We start from the raw sequence: 24,532 nt of genomic DNA, 5'->3' as shown, positions 1-24,532 counted from the left end.
AATTTTTGTCCACTGTTGCTTGCCATACTAATTAGTTGAATTAGAAGTATGTAGGTACGAGGGCACAATTAATTTCGTAGTGCATTTCAACAGACCCATCTTGACATATAAAAAAAAATCCACCGCTCCAAACTCATTCAAACTTCACCAATATGGAAACGTGTATAAAAGCAGATTTCTATAAGAGTGGCAGAAAAATTCACCATCATTTTTTATTTTTAGCAACTTTGCTTCGGAGACCCCGTAGACATGAAAGAGTAATCAAGGGAACCAAGGTTATAGCGGTAATCAAAAGAATGTATTCCAGGAACAAAGACCAGACATAGATAACAGACATACACAACAAAGAACATAAAGTAACTAAAATCATACATACAAAGTAACGAAAGTAAATGAGCAACTCGGACTCCACCAAAAACTAGGACCATGGACCAGGTGCACCGGTAGGGTAAGCGTCCTCTGCAAATGTCCTAAATTTTAACCTTCTTTCATAGTACCAAATCACAACTTCCACATAAAATTACAGAATGAAAAAAAATCAATTGTAAAGTTGATCCTTGCCCTACATTTCTGCAGTTAATACTAAGCAATAAAGTTTATGACCGCAAAGAAAAAAATCAGGAAGAAACACACTAAAAAAGGAAGTCTAGGGGAATTAATTGTGATCTCGTACTTGTACGTATAATACCACTATTAAGGGGAACCAGACGCCTGCACATACCAGAAAGTAGTCCGTAAAAAACAAAGTAGTTCTTAGGATGCATTGTATATTTTTTTGTGATTTAGCCAGTATATGCAAACTTGGTATCATCTGAAAGCTTATCATGTCAGGTACACACTGAATACAACAGTTTTGAACTCTGATGTAGAGAATAATTTGTCAGAGTCTAGATCTTAAGCCCATTGATTTGTCAAATTTCCAAAAGGAAAGCAGTATTTTTAGTACCTGTCTACTTTCACTTCACCGTTATTTCTTGGACGCCATTAAAGGTATGCTGAAAACTTTGTGAGAGAGTCTTTAAAGGGTCCCCTCTATGATAAAACCTGTTAAAGTTCATTTTAACAAACTTTAAAAAAGAATGGGACCTTGAAAATTGCTTAATTCAACATAGAAAGTAATGGGACTTTTAATAGTGGTTTTATACCTGTAACCTACATTATAGTAGCTGGCATGATTGATTCACTAGTTCATGAATAACTACAGACAGGTAATATAATATCAGATCCATCCAGATAGATTTTCTGTACTCTGTACAAAAGGGGGAATAAGTTCGCGGAGATAGCTTAAAGCATTGCCATTTTGTAAAACATTTGTAAATTTTCTCTTATTTCGCCTTCCAGAAAATGTTTTCCCAGCCCGTTTCTTCGTTAAAATAGCTATATTTCGTAAATATTGGAAGACCTGTTACTATCCTCGCGACTTCTGATTGCAGTTTTTCCAATTTGATACCACAATTATCCCTAACCTCACTGGCATATTCAAATATGGGGCGTATAAAGACGATATAACTTATCGAGATTTTTTTCTACTTAACCTAAATTTTAATTTTCGTTGAAAACACAAGTGTTTGGATACACTTAGAATAAGGTTATCAATGTGGGTCACTGGCCCTTGGAACCAGGATTTTTTTAACCAAAAAATATAATTAAATCATTTTGTTTCCAGATTTTAGTTGTTATGTGTGTTCTCTGACATGCCCGCTTGCTATTTATTGCTGTTTATTCTATACCCAGATATCTGAAAACAGGGCATAGTAGATCTAATATACACAATTTATTTTCTGGCTTCATGGCTTGAGTTTGTTGAAATAGAAAGCTCGCAAGTGGGTGTGTGGAGGTAGACGTTACTGTTTTTTTTTTTTAATTTATGAAAATGACAGTGTTGGTTTATGTGTCCGTCGCCTGTCAGTAACTACTTCCATTGGAGGCTGTCCTGTAGGTTCAAAACTGTAAGCAATAATCGCAGTATAATTATTTGTCTGAATACCCTTTTTATATTTTAAATATTTTTTTTAAATAGTTATGCTATTTGTTTATTTATTATTTATTTATCATTTATTACTAATGATTTAAATATATCATGCTTGGTTATTCAAAATAAAATATAAGTCGAAACATTATCCACAAATCAAATATCAAAATTAAATGGTTAAGATACCTGGCAAATAAAGACACCACTAAGATATTTTGTTGGTTGGTCCAAAACGTACACAGTGGTTTTGGGGCTATATGGGTTGGGCTCGTGTTCTCGGACCATTCGTTATTATACAAATGAAATCTAGGGGTTCTTTTTTTTCACAGATGATTTAATGATTATTATTATCTAAATTACATGTGTACCAAAGAATTTCATCTTTTAAATCTATTTCAAGAGCAGGTAACTGTAAAAACTCAATTTTCTAACATTACTATGAACAATTTCCAAACATATTCAACAATATAGAGATCAAATTTTGATTACTTCAAAAATAGAAGACCAAGGGAGATGATGAATTGAGCGACATTTTGCATTTTTTTAATTTGAGCGACATGATCTTTTCAGCGACAAAACACATATAAATTGAGCGACTTTTTAATTTTTAAATTCAGCGACATTTACCTGAGAAAAATACTTATTACCTCTTCCGTTAGTCAGTGTCCCCTGCTCACCACGGGGAGGTGGAAGTAGGATTTTGAGCAGGATATAGTGTTTGTTTATTGTTCACTGAAACCACATAGTTTATATAAAATACTTTACAATTGTTAAAAATAATGTACTATTAAAAACTTCTATGTACACAATCGTTATAAATTGATGACCGGCTGAGACTTGTATGCCATAAGTTTAACGAACTCAAGTCTTGAGATATCGCCTGCTCTGTACTGTTCCTGGAATTCACGCATCTGCTGCACATTTGACTTTTCGTTAATAGTCAAAAGCATTGGTCGCATAGAAGCTCTTATCTTAAGACTGTTGTATGTCTGGATAAGTTTGACCTTCTCCAAAAAATCATAAATGTTCGGATGATGGCTATAAAACATTTCACTAAACTGCTTGTGAAAAGACTCGCATCCGTTTGTTGTCCGTTTAACATCAAGTCTTGGTTCTGACCAAATCATCGGAGGATAACGTGAGGTTGCCTCTGTATAGTTATGCACAATATAATCTGCAAATTTTGTAGCACGTGGGTCTTCAGGTGTATTTGAGCAAATATCAAAGGCCATGCACTCCTCAATTTCAACATGTGAAAGAAAACTGAGACCGAAAAATACTTTCAACCATCTCCCTATAACGGACTCTGAACATTTGTATTCCTGAGCAAGTCCAAGACTTTGTATTTTACGCCACCAAGCTTGGGACAAATGGAATTGACAACCTGAAATTAGATGTACGTGTTTTAAATTTGATACGTACATAACATCAGTATATATTTGTCGTTAATATTTTAAATTACATGTATCTGTCTTATCTTACAATAAAAACTATGCTTAACAAATTACCTCTAATTAAAACTTCTGGCCAAAACTCTCTGGCAGCTTCAAAAACAGCATCTTCAAAATCGAAGTGGATAGAGGTAAGTGTAAAGTTCAATCCTAAATCTGTTACTACTGTAATAAGATGACGAAACATGTTGATATAACACTCCTTTGATTTTGAAGGAAGCAGGAAGAAAGCACATGGTATGTAGCGTCCGTGTTTATATCCAAGCAATGTGTAAAGTTGGTAGAAAAACTTTGGACAATATTTGAATGTCCCGTCACCAAAATTTCCACAATGGGCTCACAAAAAATATTCCATATTGCTTTTTGTAGTCAGCATAATAATACCCGTCTCAGCATCATCGATGTACATCATTTTCTCTAAATTTGTAAACATCAAATCGTAGTCCTTAAGATTTTCGTGGGTTTCCTCTCTTGATTTTGGTAGCTTTGGCGTTGTCTTTCTCCTGAAAATATAAACAAATAAATAATATTAGGAACTCATAGGATATGGAATAAATTTACATGACACAAAATCATTATATATGTTTAATAATAAGATAAGCAATGGAACAACACTTTTGTTGTTTTCTTCATTTTTAGTAATCATGATCATATTATAATACTTTTATTGAACATACCTTACTCTATAAACAGCTTGTCTTATCAGGCCAACATCTTCTGGGACTAAACTAGCGTTCTCTGTTTTCCTAACTTCATGTACTATTAGCTTGTGTGGCCGTTCTGTTATGCTGTCTTCAGCTTTTCTCTTGCAAGCTTGTCTGATATTGTGTCTCTGTATCTTTCTTTCTTCTTCCTTTTCATGGTTATGCTCATTACGTCCATCCAATATCATCAAATCCGTTAAATCTGTCTTGCATCGAGCTTTGCATTTGGCTTTTATACATCTCCAAAGATGTGTGGCACTATATGATTTGTCAAGCCTATACTTAAATCCATCAACAACTATACCTTCTTTCCCTCGGTTCGTTGTGTACTTCTCAATCTCCATTTTAAATGTATTTCACTAATATATTTTTGTCTTTATTTATTGTCGTTTAATCTTTTCAGTGATATTCAGAAGGGAAAAAGTACTGGTCGATTCACTGAAGTTGAACTAATACATTCGAGAAAGGGCTAGTTTTGACCAGTGCGAACTGGTGGAGCGTTTATGTGAATTTTATGTACATCTGTATTTAATCAATTAAAAAATATGTCGCTGAATTTATATGCCGTTTTTATATTTTGTATTGATTTGATGTCGCTCAAATGATATACGCAATTACTCAAAAAGCGTCGCTCAAAAGATAGTCGCTGAAAAGACAATGTCGCTCAATTTATACGCACCCAAGACCAAGTCTTCCTTGTGTGAAAATTGTATATTGTCAGATCGACAGGGTTTCCCATTTTGCAAGTTTCTTACAAAGACTGTTACTTAATTTACTAGAATTTTACTTCATAATAGAATAACATATTCATTTTTTTTTCATTCATTATTTCCGTCTCTCCTTGAGGAGAATCGGGCCGTTAACAAGTCCTCTCCACCTGTCTCTTTCGTTTGCCACCCTGGTTGCTTCGGTCCATGACTGAAATCCTAAGTCTTGTCTTTCTTTTTCGATGTGTCTTCTCCAGGTTTCCTTTGGTCTGCCTCTCTTTCTTTCACCATCTGGTGTCCATACGATGGCTATCTTTGCGTGCCTGGTGTTATCCATCTGTAGTATCTGTCCCAACCATTTCCATCTTCTTCGCTTGACATGTTATATAATGTTTAATTCGTTAATTGTATTGAATTTTGAAGACTGTACAAGCTGTATAGATACAGGCGCGTAGCTGCCGTTAGACAAAAAAGCTTTTGCCTGCACTTAATTTTGCCATTTTTTTTTTTTGGAGATGAAATACATCCAGGAGAGACATAAATGATGCTCTAAAACGCTTTCTCCGCGGAGCGTCGGGGGGGGGGGGGTGGGGGGGGGGGCTTCGCCCACCTGGACCTGCTGTGGGCCTTTAAGCGGCCCCAGACCCCCTCCCGTAAATTTGCCTACACTTCAATTTGGCCTCAGCTACGCGCCTGATATATATTGATTCTAATCCACTATCTATTTGGGTATACAGTGTGGGACCACAAACTTTTATCAGTTTTATCAATTTTATAAGTTTAGCGATTATACACAACATGGCTACCATAACATACACGCTTCTGAAGCTTGTCCCTTTACTGGCCGTAATATGGATTTTGAAGAAACTATTCGAACTTTACAAGAAGAAAAAGGAACTAAAGAGAGCCCTTAAAGATTTCCCGGGTCCCGCACCTCATTGGCTATATGGAAACATGAAACAGGTATGCATAATACTTTTCTATACTAAAGAGACAACTACATATAATATATTAACAAGACAAAAAAAAATTTCATTTTTAGGGGGTGGATGGGATTTTTATGCGATTATTTTTTCCCACAGCTATCGAAGGCATATTTTATTTATTTGCATAGACAGTCCGTGATAATATTTTTTACAAATGCTGGCCAAATATTTGTTTTGACAAAGTCAATGCCATCAATAAAATTCCAAACGACCCTCCCATTCCCCCACAAAAAAAAAATCAAGTCAATATATATAGATGTATCTCTGTTCATTTTTATCATAATTCATATTCGTATTAATAATTATTTTAACTTAATTCACACTTACTCCGTCACAAAATACAAGTAAAAACTTCAGTGCAAGAAACAGTAATAGGATAATTAATTGGAAATAGGGATAACAAAAATAGCATCACGAGTGCCGAAGAACGCCTAACTTTAACTTGTGTGCGGAACTTGTTCCGCGGAGGAGTTAGGTGCTCGAGCGTTCTTGGCTCGAGTGATAATGTTTTCGTTATTCACAATAATCAATTGATTATCCTATTTATTATATAGATTTTCTTCACAATTTATCGATATTTTCAACATGAATTTTAAAATTCTGTGATCTGTCAAAGTTGTGACGTTTTGGCAAGAGAAAGTCCGAGAGTGAAATTACCGAATTTATTTCACAGTTTGAATTATCGAAATTTATTACATTGGGAACATTCAATAAAACGCTGCTATCGATATAATAAAATGATTTTTACTACAGGTCACTGGGGATTCTATGGGCATCCTGCAGACATTGGAATGGGCAAAGCAGTATAATGGAGCTTTCCCTCAGTGGATGGGACCGTTTGATGCAGTTCTGATGACAGTTCATCCATCCACTGTAAAATATGTACTCTCCGGATCAGGTATGCATTAAACATAGGTAAGGCTAACTTAGGCCTTTCTCAAACATAATTACTATCATTATGTCAAACTTACTTAATGACCCGTTTGTATATACTCGGGTAGGATAAATGTATCTGGAGAATGTTGGAACGTTGGACACATTTCACTAAGCTTACTTTTATATTTTCCCCTTCTATGGTTTTCTCTGTTGCAACAATGACATGTGGAAAAGGGATTTCCTAAGGTACATCTAGGCTATTATTTGCTCATTTTTGCCCAATTTTTTCACGAAATTAAAGATTTCCAACAAAAAGGGGTTCTAAACGCGGGATCCCCTCGTACCCCCTGAATCCGCCACTGCTGTAATAGCTTTGAAAGTTAACGAAATATTCGATAGGGTTAGTGGCTACATCAATTGTTTTCATTTGTGTCACTTTCCTCAAGAGGAAGCATTTTCGAATGATTTTTTGAATGATAATATAATTCTCGAAAATTAGCCAGGGTCAAAAACTATTTTAGGGAAACGACGCGAGAACCAACTAGACTTGCTACAAGCATCTCTGAGAAATCTTTTCTTTATAATGTCAATCCGTTACTTACTATCAATCCATCTGTGGTACAGGCTATACCGCAGATGAAGAGTGAAAAGTTAACAGCGTAGAATTATAGATTTTGCTTATTAAGTAAGAATCATGCAAGTTCTGTAAAATGTGATATACCTCGAAAAAGGCTACACATTATTTTTTTTGTTACTTAGTTGCTTTATAGGTCTATATGTTGAAATTTATAACTATTCATTCCAATCTTTCTGCTCTTGGAGATAATCCACATTGAAAATCCAACAGTTTCATTGAAAATCCAACAGTGAAAAGTTAACAGCGTAGAATTATAGATTTTGCTTATTAAGTAAGAATCATGCAAGTTCTGTAAAATATGATATACCTCGAAAAAGGCTACACATTATTTTTTTTTTGTTACTTAGTTGCTTTATAGGTCTATATGTTGAAATTTATAACTATTCATTCCAATCTTTCTGCTCTTGGAGATAATCCACATTGAAAATCCAACAGTTTCTATTGTATTTTAGTGTCATTTACAGAGTTATCTCCCGTAATTTTGAATTCTACAGTGCATTCTATATAACTTTTTTTCTCCTACGACCATGGGTTTTATGAAAAGCCACATGTTAATATCTGATAACCATAACATTTTAAACAAAATATCAAAAATAAATCATATTTTGCATGATTTTTACTTGGAGTGATACTTAAAAACCATTAAAGAGAGAAAGAGGGGGGTGGTTACAGCAAATCTAAAAACTAACGAACGGCATAGACGACACAAATGAAATGAGCACTAAAACAGTTTCACACACAAGAATGAGGGACAAAAACATGGCTGCCAATTATTTTTACTTCCCGGGGGTTCCTCGGTCACCTGAGTCTACAGTTACTATTGACTGTAATGCCCATTGTGAATAGTGGTAATTACTTGGAAAAAAATCGCTACGTCTTTTTTTTTATTAATGACAACACATCTGGATCCATTAGTCGGTTTAAAATTTCCCTTGCGCTTATATTATTTGTTATATGTACTCATTAACCAAGACTTTAAATAAAAATTACTTACTTACTAGAAATAATGAATAAGATGGATCACGTAAAAGTATATCCTGATTTTAGTTGTTTCTTCAATTTTTTTATCTAGATTTGAAAAAGCACGTTATTATACTCAGTATATACTTCCCAATACTCTGTGTGATATACTTATTCTTTTTTGTTTGTTTTGTTTTCTATTGCTCTTTTTTTTTATAGTTTTGAACTGGAATTGTGCTTTTGTCGTCCTCGTGTTTTATTTGCTTGCTTTTGGCCTGAAACAGCAGTAGATTACGTGAATGCTTTTTTATCAACTAATACGGGGTTATTTTCGTCATATATATGTAAAAATGGTTATCTTCCAGATCCAAAGGATGAATTCTCCTATGACTTAATGAGGCCATGGATTGGTAAGATAATATGTGTTTTTGTCATTTTCCCCAAGTATATCAAACTAATTTGACCTCAGTGTTGCTTATCAAAATAAACGTATCTCCTGGAAAGTATTAAACAATAGCTACTAATATAATGGGCATTTATTGTCTTGACTGCCAAGGGCAAGAGTTATTGCCTGAAACTTTGGTAATGCCTCGATCCGCAGGCGAGTGCATTTTCAATGTTCGAAAACAATATCACTTCCTATGGACAGTTAATTTATCGATAATGTCCCTTTAGGTAAGCAAATATTTATTTCATTGAAGAATATAGATAAAGCGGACTTACTGCGTGGTAATGCCCGGGCATTATTATATGGTAATGCACCTCTTGACATTTCAACGGGCATTAATGAATGCCACATGACCATGTATCTATTAATCTATAAGAATGGTGCATTCTTCTCTGATATGAAATGAAAGGTAATACACGTGTTTTTTTTTACATTCAAATTACCAGATCAGTATCTTTTTTTTCACATTTGGCATTAATATATCTTTTCCTAAAAAGGTGATGGCTTATTATTAAGTGGTGGAAAGAAATGGGACCGGAACAGAAGGATGCTTACACCCGCATTTCACACTGATATACTGAAGAACTACGTCAAGATTTTTCGAGAATCAACGAAAATATTGATAGTATGTTTTATAAATAAAATCACTTTGTTACACTGTAAGAGAGATAAAGCTTTATCGTGAACGGTGCAAGTTAATGATCATGAACAAAAATCTTGTTTCTTTTTCGTAAATTTCAGAAAACTTATACAAAGTAAATGAGGATATTTGTTATATCATGACCATCCAACATTTTCCTCTGGAAGATGTGAAAAAGAGTAATTATATTCACTTGACGGTTGGTAATACAATTACTTGATAAGAAATCATCAAGTATGTTTGTCCAGTTTTTAAAAAAGATCACTAAGTTACACAGTAAGAGTTTTTACATACTCAATTTTAACACTTGTTATAAATTGAGATTTTAAAATGGGTGGCAGGGGGATTTTCTCCATATTTGCCTTAACTTTGTAACAAAACCGGGGGGGGGGGGGGTGGTAAACAAACCGGACACCTGGCTCCAACACGGGTCGGGCCTCTTTGATCTACCTGTATTTTCTGCCTCTGCAACACAATACAGTTTACCAAGGATACACACTTTTCCATTTGTCCAGATGAGTACAGTTTAATTAGGGTGTCTTTCATTTATGTACACAAGGTTATGAACAATATCAACATCATTGATGGGTCGGAGGGTCCAGGGGTTAGAACCCCCTTTTGTTGTAAATTTTTGCGTTATTTACATTGAAAATTTAGGCAAAAAGGAGGATATAATGGTCTTAAATCCCTTTTTTTGGAACTCAGATGAAACCCTCCGGAGCCCCCTTTTAGTATCATATTCTTAAAGCCAGTTCTTCCAGATGTTTTTTTTTTCAGTGACTTAAACCTACTATTCTCTGTAAGTTTTCCATTAGTTCTCTGTCTCAAATCAAATTTATTTTTACATTTAGGATAAATGGGAAACTGTTACTGAGCCAATAGAAACTTTCCATCACATCAGTTTATTGACACTGGACAGCATGATGAAATGCCTGTTTGGTTTTAACAGTAAATGTCAGAATGAAAGGTATAATCGTCTATAACAGAAACGTAAGTTGTCATATCTTGCGGGGTAGTCGACGAGCATGCGTGAAATTTACTTCCGTGGAATAGGGCTTTGGGAGGACAAAAGATCTTTCTGTTTGATTGTGTATGTTAAGTATGCTAACAAACTACCCAGACCTACACGATAAAGTCTACAAACTACCCAGACCTACGCGATAAAGTCTACAAACTACCCAGACCTACACGATAAAGTCTATTACTTTTTTAGCCAGTAAAGTGTTTTAATCGCCCAATCGTTGCTATAATATTGCACATGAGCTAGATCGCTGAGAGGTAACAGTTCATAGTGTCTGGTCTGCCCAGAGAAGAGTTCTTTCTGTTGTAATCATCCAAGGAAACTCCAATTTGTGAAAAATATTTTTGTCATGGCCGCAAAATATTTCTTTGCAATTCAACATAGTGTAAAAAGTTATATTTCCTGTATTACAGCAATAACCGAAAAGAAGCAAAATTAAATGGCAAGTGTAACTGTTTATATTAAAGCATATAAAATATATTATTGCAGGAAAAGACATGCGTATATCCAGGGAGTGTACGATGTGTCAGAGCTCATCGTTAAACGAATTGTGAACCCATTCCACCACAACTCTTTTATCTACAAATTCACTGAAAATGGGTAATGTTTAAAAATACTGTTACAGAGAAGCACTCTGCAAGCGGCGACAGACTTTCGCTTCCTCTCTTACTACCTGCTACAGACAGACCTTTCGATTTTCTCGGAATTATATTAAAATTAAACGTTGTTTGACAATCGGAAATCGTCGTGTAAAATCATTCACTTTTTCCTTCTTTGCTAGATGCTTGCATTTTCTGTAGCATCTATGGATAGTTTTGATTGCCAGTTATATGTGGAGCTTTACAGCTTTGCCAACGAGAAGAAATCGACAAATTTACATCTTTTTGAATCGAGATAATTTAAGAAATTGAGAACATTTGATTAGACTTGTTATTTTCAGAATTTTTTTTTCATATTTATTTACTGATCTTTGATTAAGAACAAACTATTCTTTCTTCCACAGAAAGAAATTTTACAAAGCTTGTGATATTATACACCACCACTCCTCAAAGATAATATCTGATAGGAAAGCCCAATTGGCAAGGGAGGAGAAGGGATCGAGAAACCTTGATTTTCTCGACATTCTGATTAGCGCCAGGGTAAGTCTTAACAGACGACCAGACATTATTAAAACAAGATTCGATTGACTTTACTCTGTTTTTGATTTATTTTCACCAGGGAAACTTTCAATGTAAGAAAATGTGTACGAACTAGTCTTTAGTGGTGGTAGTCTTTCTAATGTCAGAAGGCAAAAAATTCAAAACAAAATAAATAATAATAAAAAAAAACACACACACAAATCTGTCATTGGTTGTCAGTGCTTTCAATAGACCCTTTCGTTTCGTTGATTCTTGAGGATGCTCAGTATATACTTCCACGAGGAAAATTAACTTGTTCTTCCGCACGTCCAACCACGCGGAAGTACATGTCTTGTATGCTTATCGACCATCCTGCTTATCCCGCAGTTAGCACAGGTATTTAGTTCAAAATTGAATCAGAATAAAATTTACGGTAAGATGATATCCCATAAAACTCGTTTTCGAAGACAGAACTTTATATTTACATACTCTATTTTTAGGACGAGGATAAAAATGGTTTAACGGACAAGGAGATTCAAGATGAAGTAGATACATTTATGTTTGAGGGTCATGACTCAACTGCCAGTGCACTGTCTTGGTGTCTGTACAATCTAGCCAAACACCCAGAATACCAGGACAGGTGTAGGGGAGAAATTAAAGAATACTGGGGAAACAAAGAAGACATCGATTGGTAAGGGACACGTGCTACGGTTGTTCTGTGTACAATTATGATTACGGTTGGTCTGAGCACAATTTATGATTACGGTTGGTCTGAGCACAATTTATGATTACGGTTGTTCTGTGAACAAAATGATATCTCTGTTTACGTTATGTAATATGATCGGGGGACTTTTTCTGGAGATGATTTATATGTTGGCAAAATCAAGAAGCTCTTTTTATGGAGAAAAAATTAACGGTACTGTCTACAGACTAGTTGTAGTCCAATTGTTTTTTTGCAAATCTCGACCGTTTGAAAATATCACGCAAATTCGTTAATTGTATTGCTTATGAAAATCATATTTTAAGAATATTTTTCATGAACATGACATATACAGGTTAGTTGCATATCATCGTGAAAATCATCATGTATTTCATATAGTTAAACGAAATAAAATATATCTGACAATTCTGGTAATGCCATAGAGAACCCTAATGACTATGATAAGTTTAAATGTTGTTATACCTCCACTCCAAAGGATGCGGTATACGGTTTTAACCCTGCCCATCACGTCCGTGTGTCCGACTTTTAATCACACTCTTTATCGTATAGTTTTCTCTGCAACTACTTGTCATAATTACTTGATATTTTGATGCTAGCTATATATGTTTATTTATATATGTATTTACGGACCGCCATATTGCGGTAGTAGCTTGTATGACATTTTTTTGCGCTACCACTCTGTTTGTATTTTGTCCATACGCCTTTTTCTCTACACCAAGTTGTCACAGTCACTAGTCATTTTGACGTAATGTATACTTTGGTAAGTCATATTGTGGGATTCGATTTCAAGAGACTTTTTCTTTGACTACTCAGTATATATTTTGAAAGTTATATCTTATTTATACGTAGCACTAATCTAAATAAATACAGATATATATTTCTTTATTACTCAAACGCCATAATACTATTGTACAGAAACTTTTTCTTTGACTACTCAGTATATATTTTGAAAGTTATATCTTATTTATACGTAGCACTAATCTAAATAAATACAGATATATATTTCTTTATTACTCAAAACACCATAATACTATTGCACAGAGATATAATTAACATAAGCACATAATATGCATAAGAATTGATCAATGTACATGTATTGGAAGGAATAATTATATTGAGTCACATTCATGATGAGTTTCACAAGTTAAGAGAACTACCCTGAATACAACATCTTGTAATTTGTCGGATAAGTTTAAATAAATTGTTGAAAACAGAAGGCGATGGGCTATTTGTCAATGCTTTAAATTTGATAATATTTTGTCTTTTAACAAATTTTTCTGAAAGAAGGATTTTTCTGTCACTATCAAACATTGTCTTAAAGATGTTTTGTTGTCTGCATTGAACCAAAAAGAACAGATACCCTACGTATGTCTGATTCATAATAAAATCCTACTTTCAGTGTTGTCTGTGGATACTTCATCATGATTTTAGTTACTTTATGTTCTTTGTTGTGTTTTCCATGTCTGGTCTTTGTCCCTGGGTAACATTCTTTTGATTACCGCTATAACCTTGGTTCCCTTGATTACTCTTTCATCATCTTTAGTGAAAAGTGTTTCATAGTTAGTTTATGTATGTTTTAGGGAGGATATCAACAAACTGGAATTCACTTTTATGTGTGTAAAAGAGAGTATGCGGATGTTTGCTCCAGTGCCTAACATTTCACGGTGCGCTGAGAAAGACATCCACTTACCTGATGGTCGATTGATACCGGCGGGTAATATTGAAGTGAATTTTCCATCTTGATAATCAATGATTGATTTAAATGATTTCTTTTAAGTGTATACTTACTGAATCTTTGCTAAAACAAGTTCATTTATAAATTGTTTTTACATAAGAGATTTCAGTAAATACTTTACATTTTCTTTCAGGGCAATGATGGACTCATGAGGCTGTTCAACATATCGCCATCTCTCGCCGTCTCAGCGGATCACTTCCCATTGTTTCAAATCTCTGCCATGTGTCTCTAAACATTGAATGTTAGAGGCAGTATGTTTCCCGTTATTGTTTTGTTAATTTTCTATTTTTGCTTTTACCTGATTGATATTGTGGGAAGAATTTTGTTTTATTCAAATACAAATTTGCTTACAGGGATAAGAATGGCCGTTTCGATATATGCCCTTCAGAGAAATCCTGAGGTTTGGAAAGATCCAGAGGTATGATCACTCAAATTTTACTTATGAAAACGTAAGCTGACGGTTAAACAGGAGCCAATGGAATTTACATAAATGTACTTTCACACACACACACACACACACACACACATACACACACCAAACAGAATTAGGTAAATTGTAAAAAAAATGAAAGATCAGTATAAATTACAAAAAATACCAATCATATGTATTGCAAATTTCGATATGCTGTACAAGATGTGTTTCAAGACATAACTTCTCATTGGCAGCGTGAGAATCAAATATATACATTACATGTATGAAGATCTAAATCCAAAAACCAATTGTATACAAGAAGTACTCAAAACCAAAACTATCAAAATAAGAAGCCAAATCCATACCTTTTGAAATACAAGGAATGAAGACTCAATGTTTTATGAAGTTTGAATATTGTAATACTGCGATAAATATGATAAATAAAGTCTGATATAATTCAGGGTCAGACAAGTCTGAATACCCATGCGGACCTTAGGTCCACTAGCAATGGCATCATCCCAGTGGTTATAAGTTACAAGAAAATACCACTCGCATATATATATATTACAAATTTTGATAGCTCTTGATAATCACCTTGGGAGGGATTCTTATCAAGAGTAATCAAGGGAACCAAGGCCATAGCGGCAATCAAAAGAATGCAATCCAGGGACAAAGACCAGACATGGAAAACCGACATATACAACAAAGAACACAAAGCAACTAAAACCACACATACAAAGCAACAAAAGCAAACGAGCAACTCGGACTCCACTAAAACTGGGAGCACGGACCAGGTGCACCGGTAGGGTAAGCGTCCTCTGCTTTTCCAGAAACACCCGCCGAGTTGCTCACAAAAAGTCATGTCCGGGGCAGACAAACGAGGAAAGGAAAACTATGACCCGTTGAATACATCAGCTTTCATGATGCTGATGGATACACCATAACGATCCACGAGTTCATGATAACGACCATAAAACTTCTGTAGTGATGACTTCAATCTTGTAGCAACATAACCCTGTTCCAGAAGCCTATTTGTTAGATTTCTAGCGCGATACAAAAAGCCTGCGTAGTTTCGGCAGGCTCTGGCATAACGTACGAGTTGTGATATGAACACTCCTTATGCAGGAGCCGAAGGGATGTTGCCACAGATGAAAGGAAAGTTGACAATTCTGAATAAAAAGTCATCACGTTTGTCGTAAAAATTGGTCAATAGTTTTCCTTTACCATCGATTTCTAAGTGTAGGTCAAGATATGAGGCTGACTTCACAGTGTCTATAGTATCCTTTATCTCAAGTTCTTTTGGGTAGATGCGATGTATCAAATCCCCGAAATTAAGATTGTTTAAAGATAGAACGTCATCTATATAGCGGAAACTGAGATTGAAGGATCTAGCCAAACGATATTCTTTCTTTCTGATCAGATCAGTATAAAGTCAGCCTCATAAGAGTGAAGGAATAGGTCAGCAAGTAAAGGAGCACAATTTGATCCCATTGGAATGCCGACCGTTTGTTGAAAAACACGTCCACCACACTGGGCAGATATGTTGTCGATTAAAAATTCCAGCATTTTGTAAACATTTTCCTCTGTGTATTTGGAAGATGATTTGGAATTATTTCTTACAAAGTATGAGGAATCTCTACCAAGAACTATATATTTGTATCTAGGTGTACCATCTTTTTTGGAAAAACAACGATGTATAATGTTTTTAAGTCGGGATTTTAACTGAGTATGGGGAATAGAAGTATACAGTGTTGAAAAATCATAGGTTTTAATGCTATTGTATTCAGATAATAGTCGTGAACTGATTGTCTCCAAAAGATCTTTCGAATTTTTCAGAATCCACATTGAATTAATACCACTGCGGGAGTAACTAGTGTTGTGGTAGAACTGTAGACCCTCTTTGACAGTTGTGAGTATAGAAGTTAAAAGTTTTGAATGAGGTTTGGTGGTACATTTTGCAGAGCCAGCTATGAAACGTTGTTTGTATGGATTCTTGTGAAGTTTAGGAATCCAGTACATAGACGGTAAATCACAATCATCGTCCTTGGTAGAGAGGCCAAAAGAGGATAGCACAGGTTTATGGTTTTCCATAATCTCTTCTTTGGAGAGAGTGGTAGCAGTGTAGGTCCTATCACTGCTTTTATTTTCTACGTCTACCTCTGATAATAAACATTGGATATAAAATGTTTTGCAGACAAAAACAATGTTGTTTTGGGCTTTGTCTGCTGGTACGACAACTCATCAAGTCATGGATTGATGATCGATGATGTGCATAACCATAATATAAGTGGATCATTTATAGTTTTATCCGCTTCGTCCATTGATTAATTGAATCTGGGTTTACGTTTTGTGGTAGGTGTTTCCAGCATTTTAGGACGAGAATGTATAGCCTACCGAACAGATCCTGCTTTGCGGATTTTAATAATCAAACCCGCGACATCGATCCACACTCAAGACGAACATGCTACCACGTGACCACCGAGTAAAATTGTCTTCCTAGTTATTTATATGTAAATCTTTATAAAAATAACCTTTAATGGACAATATACCTACTATTTTTTTTTCAGATATATGACCCAACCAGATTTGCACCAGAAAATAAAATATCGTCTCTACAGTATATGCCATTTTCAATTGGACCGAGGTAAGACGGAGTGTGCTAGTCATTATTTTTACAGCTTATTCTTACAGAATACAAAATTCATAAGTTATTTATTGTTGAAAAAAATGCAGATTAAAATACCGATTAAAAATCTCTTTAACACTCTGTGTTTTGAACCCAGCGAATCATAACTAGTAATGATATTTTAATACCGATAGTATTTTTTTTGTCTTTACCTCAAGAGTTCCATAATATCTTAAGACGAACAAGATCCTTTTAAATGGGAAAAACTATTGGAAATTTCGGTTTGATTCACGTGCTTCAAGGAGTAACATCCCATCATTACGATCAACAGCGTAAGAATCGATACAAATGCACAGAAAGATCGCAACCCGGTAAAATAAAACAGTCATTCATAACCAAACAATAAATAAATGGAATACACATTCCGATGAAAAATTTACAAGGATTTATTTAGCAAATCGCATATAAACTTGATGCATCCTGTTATATTTTAATTTTTAGATGTAACCACATTTCTGATTGGATAAAAAAATGTCCACCATCTTATAGACCAATTTTTGTAATGTGACTGTGACGTCATCGTCCTTTTTTGCTGTTTACTCCTTTAATTTGATACTGAGATTTTTAAATCATAAGGAATGACTGTTATATTTTGTTCGGTCTATTTGAAGTAACCTCGATAACCATGGCGCACACTTGAAAATAACCTGCTATGCAGGTTATCGATTGTGCACTACGTGATGGAGGTTATTACCTCATAGACCGAAAACATATAACAGTCATTCCTTAAATGGAAAGCGTTGCGGAATTATATAAGCTAATTAAAATTTCAGAAACTGTATTGGAATGCAATTTGCCTACACGCAAATTAAGGTAGTAGTTCCAATGGTTTTACGGAGATTTCGCTTGGACCTTGACCATACTAGACCTGCCGAACCGGAAAGCATGCTGATTCTGAGGAGTAAAAACGGATTGTATTTGAAAGTGACACCTCTGTAAAACTGTCATGATAACCGATCCTTTAATTCAGTAGATGGAGCATGTTTTTAGTGGATAGTGGCGAATTCAGGGGTTTCTTATGGATGGAGGCTACTTTTTGTGGAAACAAATTTCGTGAAAAATTTTGGCAGAATGACCAAATAATTGGAAATCGCCCTTTTCCTGGAACCGATTTTCAAAATCTCTGGATACACCCCTGTTAGATTTAAACTTTAATAAATGTATATACGGGTAAAGAAACAAACTGCGTCTTTAATGTCGACACCAGATAAAGCACTTTCATGAAAGGCATACAAACACATAAGTAGAATTTACATGGCAAAACAATGACATGTTATAAAGCATATCCACAAAATACAGTACGCTACATGGCCCATATACATGTATGAATAATGTATGAGGTCGGAATATACAACCAACATTACAAATACGGAATATTAAAATTGTTTCAACAGAATGGTGACGTGGTAAGGTCTAAATGTTTGCATTTTGTGTACGCAAGTTTATAATTCTTAATAGTAATACGTTACCTATTATTGGGAAGTTTACACAATTTATAAACCGCTTCGGTAACATTTATATAGTGTTCTGTGACATACTTTTACTAATGAACAACTGATATTTATCAATGAAGGAAAATTTTTTTCACAAAATTGAAAAAAAATCAAAAACAATTTAATTGTAAAACTTGTATCACATTACAGATGTATAAAAAACATTTTCGCGGAGATTTTGTTAATGTCTTAGTTGCATCATATCTCATCCTTGTAACATGCGTTTGTTACTATGGTCTGTTGTAGTAACAACAACCTTACATAGATTCAAGTTTCCAAAATTTCGTGTTTTACCGGAAACGACTGAAGCAGTCCTGATGATTTCCTTGGAAAGCCGGATTTACTCTCCCTATTCATAGAGTTTGAAAAGGGAAAATGTTCCTGGTCACCATTGGTCCTTTTTTTCCTCAAATAGTGAACGGGATTAACTAAATTTTCAAATAAAGGGGATATCCCATTCCCCTTACTTACTCTGGATATGACGGTGTCCTACATGTGGATTTTAATGTTTTTTAATTGTAGGATATTATAGATAAGTTTTAGTAACGTGTTTTTGTTTTTCTTTGTATTGTCTATCGCTTCTATCCCCGGCATATTTGTCAGGCATTGACATTTGAGTTCGGAATACTAGAAAAATGTTTCATACAGCACGTGCATATCCTCTAAATGACTGCAAACATTTATCGAAGTGTCCAAATTAGAAAGACAATCAGGGGCATTAAACCCCAAGTTCATGACCTAAACGTGAAAACAAGAAACAGATTCGATTTATATACCCAATGTAGCGAATACAATTCCACATAAAAACTGAAGATAAGAAAACAAGACACCACCTAAAAAAACTAAAGCACGTGCACTATGAACTCATACAAAAAGTGGCATCATGTGCTTAAGAAGGGTAAGTGTGTACTTCACCAGCGGCTACCTTCACATTACACGGTCAAGTGAGTAAAATCCAGTCATCTTGAGTCTGCAGCTACAATAATATAGTTTCCCAACATACATTGTCAATGCGGAGTCACAACAGACCAGTAGATTGTTTCATTTCTTAAAAGTATACACACAAAGCTACAGTATGCTCACATTTTATACTATTTCAAAGTTAAGTCAGATTGATTTTCTCATAGTGCCTTATTTTTATACTTTTAATGAATTTCTGGCGCTGGTCATTTATATGTCCATCATTTCAGGTAGTACACAACTTCAAACTTATTGGACTTTTTATATCCCAAACGACGTCCTATACACTGGTATTGTGGGCCTGTTATATTTCAATTGATGTAGGATTATTTTACCTGCAAGGTTGTTATGACCTTTACATAACATATACATATCTAACTTCGATCATTGTCTCTGATATTCATAGTTAAAAATTAAAGCAAAAAAATGAATTATGTTTATAGAGTTAAGTTCACCCAACAATCGATGTACTCGTCATCTTCGTAGGGCGCGGAAACACTAAATAACCTAGTAAATCTGGGAAAGTGTCACTTGGTGGAAAAGACCTCAGAGTTGAAGTGACACCAAAGTAGATAGACCACTAAGTACTCAGTTGATAACTTCAAATAGCTTGGTTATCTATTTATTATTTAAAAGAGATAAAGTTGAGCTTACATAACAGCTTTTAGATAAGTCGCGATGGTCATGTCAAGATACAGGTATTTAAAAGTGTCATTGAATCGAACACACAATGACCAAATTAGAAAGCATGACGATAGATAAACAAGCCCACGATGACAAGTAATAAAAACAAAGTTCTTGTAACCAACCATATCCAGCCATCATATAATCCTCTATCCGAACCTTCACCAGCATGGCGTGTTTTCAATGGATACCAAGTATTATCATCTATCTGTTCTATTGCATGTCGTGCCCCTTTCCACTTCCCAGGACCATCTAATCGCCACTGGGGAGGCGACGCTGGTCCAAAAACTAGTTTTAACCAAAACTTTGGGTCTGTGAGAAAATATTTTCTTAGATTTGGTTGACAACCTATCAACCTGGCCAATTTATCAACGTAGGCTACTCCATGTATCTGTAAACTATATTTTGCCGAATCCGGGAAATTTCGTTTTAGAAAATTGAGCTTACGAACTGCTGTTGCAGTCATCTCTGCTGATGTTGGTAGTTTACATTGCCCTGCAAAAACTCTTGCTGCCCATCTTGTCTGCATTTCTAATATAGGAGGCAAAGACCCAAAGGGCTGCACAAGGCCAATTACTGCAAGAGTTGAAGGAGACAGATCTACTGGAAATACCAACTCATGTAAGTATGGAAAACTGTTCTCAATCCTAACAATGGATTTCTCCAGGAATGGAAAACTAAAATTAAACCCAGTTGCAAGAATTACGGTATCAAGTTCATCAACTTTAGTGCCGTCTTCAAATATGACACCTGTGGTTGTAAATTCTTTCACGTTGGGTTTAACAGTAATTGTACCGTACAAAATGCGAGTTGGTAGTTCGTCGCTTATTGTGACAACGCTTAAACCAAATTTTCCGTTTGGTGCTAAGCTATATTTTGTGTGATCAAATCGACTATTTAACCTTTTGTAGGCAAATGGTTTCATCAACCAAAAAGGAACTGCAATAGAAAAACGAGTCATTGCTTGATGATCGAAAGGTAAACCATGGTCTGTGGATCGTTGTATTACATATGTTCCAGATCGAGTGCTCATATAGACCTAAAATACAAAAAGTTGCATATGAGTACAGTACTTTTCTCACATTTTTCAGACCTGTTTTAAAGACTTCTAAAGAAATGAAACATAAGCTTTGCTTTAACTTCGGTTAGTTCGATTAAAACACGATATCTTCATATTTCATTCAGTTTATAGAAAAGATGTTTAATATGAAGGAGTCAAACAAATTTCAATTCTTACATGTAGTTCTTAAAACCACATTTTTGTCTCTGAATCGATGATAGTTGCATAAATTATTGTGGAATTTGTCTGTTATATAGACTTACATGTTCAGCATGCCGACTAAGCTCACAGGCTACATCAGCAGCCGAGTTCCCGATACCAATAATAAGAATTCGTTTTCCTTCAAAACCACGAAAATCTTTGTAGTCATGGGTATGTAGAACACTGCCTTTGAACTTCTCTAGTCCTTTAAACGTTGGCTTACTTGGCTCGTGAAGATGGCCATTACATACCATCACAAATTCGAAAAGTTCTTTCCTAGATTTGCCATTTTGTAAATTTTTGTACGTGACTACCCATTTCCCAGTGTCTTCGAAATCTTCAGATTTTTCTACCCTTTCAATGAGGTGTCGAAATCGTATGTAATTTCTAACTTTGAAGTGATCAGCATATAGTTGGAGGTATGTTTTAAAATGTTTATGTGCCATGAAGTTTGGAAAATCTTTTGGAATCGGAAAGTCACTGTAACACGTCATCTCCTTGCTGGTATTGATACTACAAGAATTGTAGATGCTTGGATCGCCATCTTTAGGATGTGGATGGTAGTTCCATAACCCACCAACTTCATCGTCTTTCTCGAAACATACAGGATGAAGGCCTTCGTCAAGGGAGTTTTTTACTGCAGCAAGTCCAGACACACCAGCGCCAATTATACACACCTTTTTGGCCATCTGCAAAATTAATACAGTTTTCAGTATTTCCAGATAAACATGATTTACAAAAATTCAATAAAGAGTAAAAATGCAGCATTTAGTCTTATGGATACACTTAAAGCAAAACAAATATCAATCAGTATCGTATCGTTATCAAAGCGTATCCTTTCTAGTTTGAAACAAAAACAAACAAACAAAATAAAACAAGAACAAATAGCTCATGCCCAACTAAAATCAAATACAAATTAACAAAATTAAAAAAAAAACGTATTCTAGAATTTTTTCAGCCCTTCTTAGATTCTAGCCAAACATTATCATGGATTAAATATTACAGCTATTTCACAAATCGAACGGAAGTAACATGTGCAGTACTTACTTTCCAAAGTTTACATGCAATCACTCAGAACGTTATCTACAGAAATGTCTAATGGGTTATAGACGAAGGACCCATTTACTTATGTTACAGGTCAACGATAAAACCTCATTAAGTGTAAGTTCTTGTAAGAATCAGGCAAAATGGAAAAAAGTCAGGTACGTGCATGTCAAAAACCTAATACATAATTTCACTTAAGGAATTTTTTTACTTGAAAAAAAAACATTATTTGATCTCAGCAACAAGTTAGATTTGCGCAGAATTTTTCAAACGAATGTTAGAAAAAAAAAGTTTTTGACAGAGTTACCTGCCCCTTTCAGTTCATTTTCAGTGCATTTTAATGAAATAAAAACCCAGTCTATCACAGTGATATAGAAAATATTGTCTTTTTCCTTGATTTTGATGGTGCAAATAGTCAAAGTAAACTTTCAAAATGGTTGATTTTGTCATACCATGTTTCACCCACTGCCTGATTCTTACAGAGATTTCTTTACGACTTAACAGTCTATTTATTTACTTTGTAATGGTCAGACAGGGGTCATTTTGTTGTATTGAGCGTTTCTGTCATATTATCTGAGTCCCATTTTTAAAATGCTGAGAAATCAGTTCTGTGAAATAAGTCTTACTGTTTACATGCACCTAAACTGCAATAGACTGTGTAGTAGTCTATTTGCATGCGCTTCATATGCTTTCACAAGGTAGTCAATGGGTTAGAACAAATTAATTTTCCACGCGGAAGTGTACATTATACATGCTCATGGACTAGTACTACTCCGCATTTATTACAAATTGTATAGCTGTTGTAAACTACGATATACTATAAATAATCTGATAATAAATAAAATGTTTATCAGAAAGTTAACGTATGTTTGTCTCTCAGCTTTGTTTACATTTTTGTTTTCTTGATTTTAACGTCTGCTTCTACGTTGCTGAAGTCTAATTTCTGTCAACCAAAATTGTTTGTGTTTTTCTATTCACTGTGTTGTAAAAGCATATTGCATCAAATAACATTAATTCGTTGTGTATTTTGCGCGAAAAATGCTATATATTGCGATTCACTTAAACTATGTTTCCCACTCAATTGTAATGTAAATTATATGGTAAGAAATCCGTTTTTTAACTCACTTGGAAACGAAATTCAATTGGGCCATCTGATTAATTGGGTAATATTCGGCAATTACCGAAAATTACTTATTTCACTGATCAAGATGCTGTAGAGCTGTAATATATGTAAATTGTATTAAACAATTCCGGTGCTTTAAATGAGTGTGGAAGGTTTTACTTTTCTTGTGTAAATTTAGATAGATAAAAAATGTTTTACACATTACCTGAAAGTACTGTCTAAATTAAGTATATATAGCGAAGCTTCACTTTTGCCAGGTTGTTCAATGTCTGCTGTTTCTTCTTAAATGATAGATACCACCGCATATGAAGTGAATTTGTTTGCTAACAGAGGGCGCTCCTTTCATTCATCCAGTCATTGACGGAGAGCTACGAATCTGTCACATATAGGTGTAAAACCACCAATAAAAGTCCCATTACTTTCTATGTTGAATTAAGCAATTTTCAAGGTCCCAATCTTTTTTGAAAGTTTGTTAAAATGAACTTTAACAGGTTTTATCATAGAAGGGACCCTTTAAAGACTCTCTCATAAAATTTGAAGCATACCTTTAATGGCTGCTAAGAAAGAGTGGTGAAGTGAAAGTAGACAGGTACTAAAAATACTACTTTCCTTTTGGAAATTTGACAAATCAGTGGGCTTAAGATCTAGACTCTGACCAATTATTCTCTACACCAGAGTTCAAAACTGTTGTATTCAGTGTGTATCTGACATGATAAGCTTTCAGATGATACCCAGTTTGCATATACTGGGTAAATCACAAAAAATATACAATGCATCCTATGAACTACTTTGTTTTTTACGGACTACTTTCTGGTATGTGCAGGCGTTTGGTTCCCCTAAATAGTGGTATTATACCTATATAACTAAATACTTACATTCCCGAGTCTATGAAT

The 24,532-nt window shown here is 34.7% G+C and overlaps 3 protein-coding genes across 5 annotated transcripts; 1 reads left to right on the top strand and 2 right to left on the bottom strand.

The window, feature by feature from the left end:
• The first annotated feature begins 971 nt into the window (after positions 1-971).
• LOC148626172 (cytochrome P450 4A4-like) lies at positions 972-19,109 on the top strand. The gene is made up of 13 exons (XM_088569936.1): positions 972-990; positions 5,614-5,797; positions 6,574-6,718; positions 8,659-8,703; positions 9,239-9,366; positions 10,233-10,348; positions 10,892-11,002; positions 11,406-11,541; positions 12,021-12,211; positions 13,822-13,955; positions 14,330-14,394; positions 16,956-17,032; positions 17,848-19,109. The coding sequence occupies exons 2-13, from the start codon at positions 5,633-5,635 to the stop codon at positions 18,011-18,013; spliced, it is 1,479 nt and encodes a 492-aa protein (XP_088426062.1). The 5' UTR covers positions 972-990; positions 5,614-5,632; the 3' UTR covers positions 18,014-19,109.
• LOC148626173 (uncharacterized) lies at positions 2,494-4,471 on the bottom strand. The gene is made up of 4 exons (XM_088571086.1): positions 4,101-4,471; positions 3,808-3,926; positions 3,481-3,588; positions 2,494-3,356 (listed from the first exon to the last, which is right to left on the bottom strand). The coding sequence occupies exons 1-4, from the start codon at positions 4,469-4,471 to the stop codon at positions 2,785-2,787; spliced, it is 1,170 nt and encodes a 389-aa protein (XP_088427212.1). The 3' UTR covers positions 2,494-2,784.
• Positions 19,110-20,114: 1,005 nt separating the features above from the next.
• Positions 20,115-24,003, bottom strand: LOC148626171 (dimethylaniline monooxygenase [N-oxide-forming] 2-like). 3 transcript variants are annotated; one of them, XM_088569933.1, is made up of 3 exons: positions 23,845-24,003; positions 21,535-22,161; positions 20,115-21,250 (listed from the first exon to the last, which is right to left on the bottom strand). In XM_088569933.1, the coding sequence occupies exons 2-3, from the start codon at positions 22,159-22,161 to the stop codon at positions 20,267-20,269; spliced, it is 1,611 nt and encodes a 536-aa protein (XP_088426059.1). In that variant the 5' UTR covers positions 23,845-24,003; the 3' UTR covers positions 20,115-20,266. The 3 variants fall into 3 exon arrangements, with proteins under 3 accessions (XP_088426059.1, XP_088426060.1, XP_088426061.1); XM_088569934.1 differs by lacking the exon at positions 23,845-24,003 and adding an exon at positions 22,520-22,611; XM_088569935.1 differs by lacking the exon at positions 23,845-24,003 and adding an exon at positions 22,476-22,494.
• Between the last annotated feature and the right edge of the window lie 529 nt (positions 24,004-24,532).

This window comes from Perna viridis, chromosome 2 (genome assembly GCF_037379345.1).
Source record: "Perna viridis isolate PV_CMFRI_1.1 ecotype Kerala chromosome 2, ASM3737934v1, whole genome shotgun sequence".
In the NCBI taxonomy this organism is placed as follows: domain Eukaryota; kingdom Metazoa; phylum Mollusca; class Bivalvia; order Mytilida; family Mytilidae; genus Perna; species Perna viridis.
This window is presented reverse-complemented; position numbering and strand designations above follow the sequence as displayed.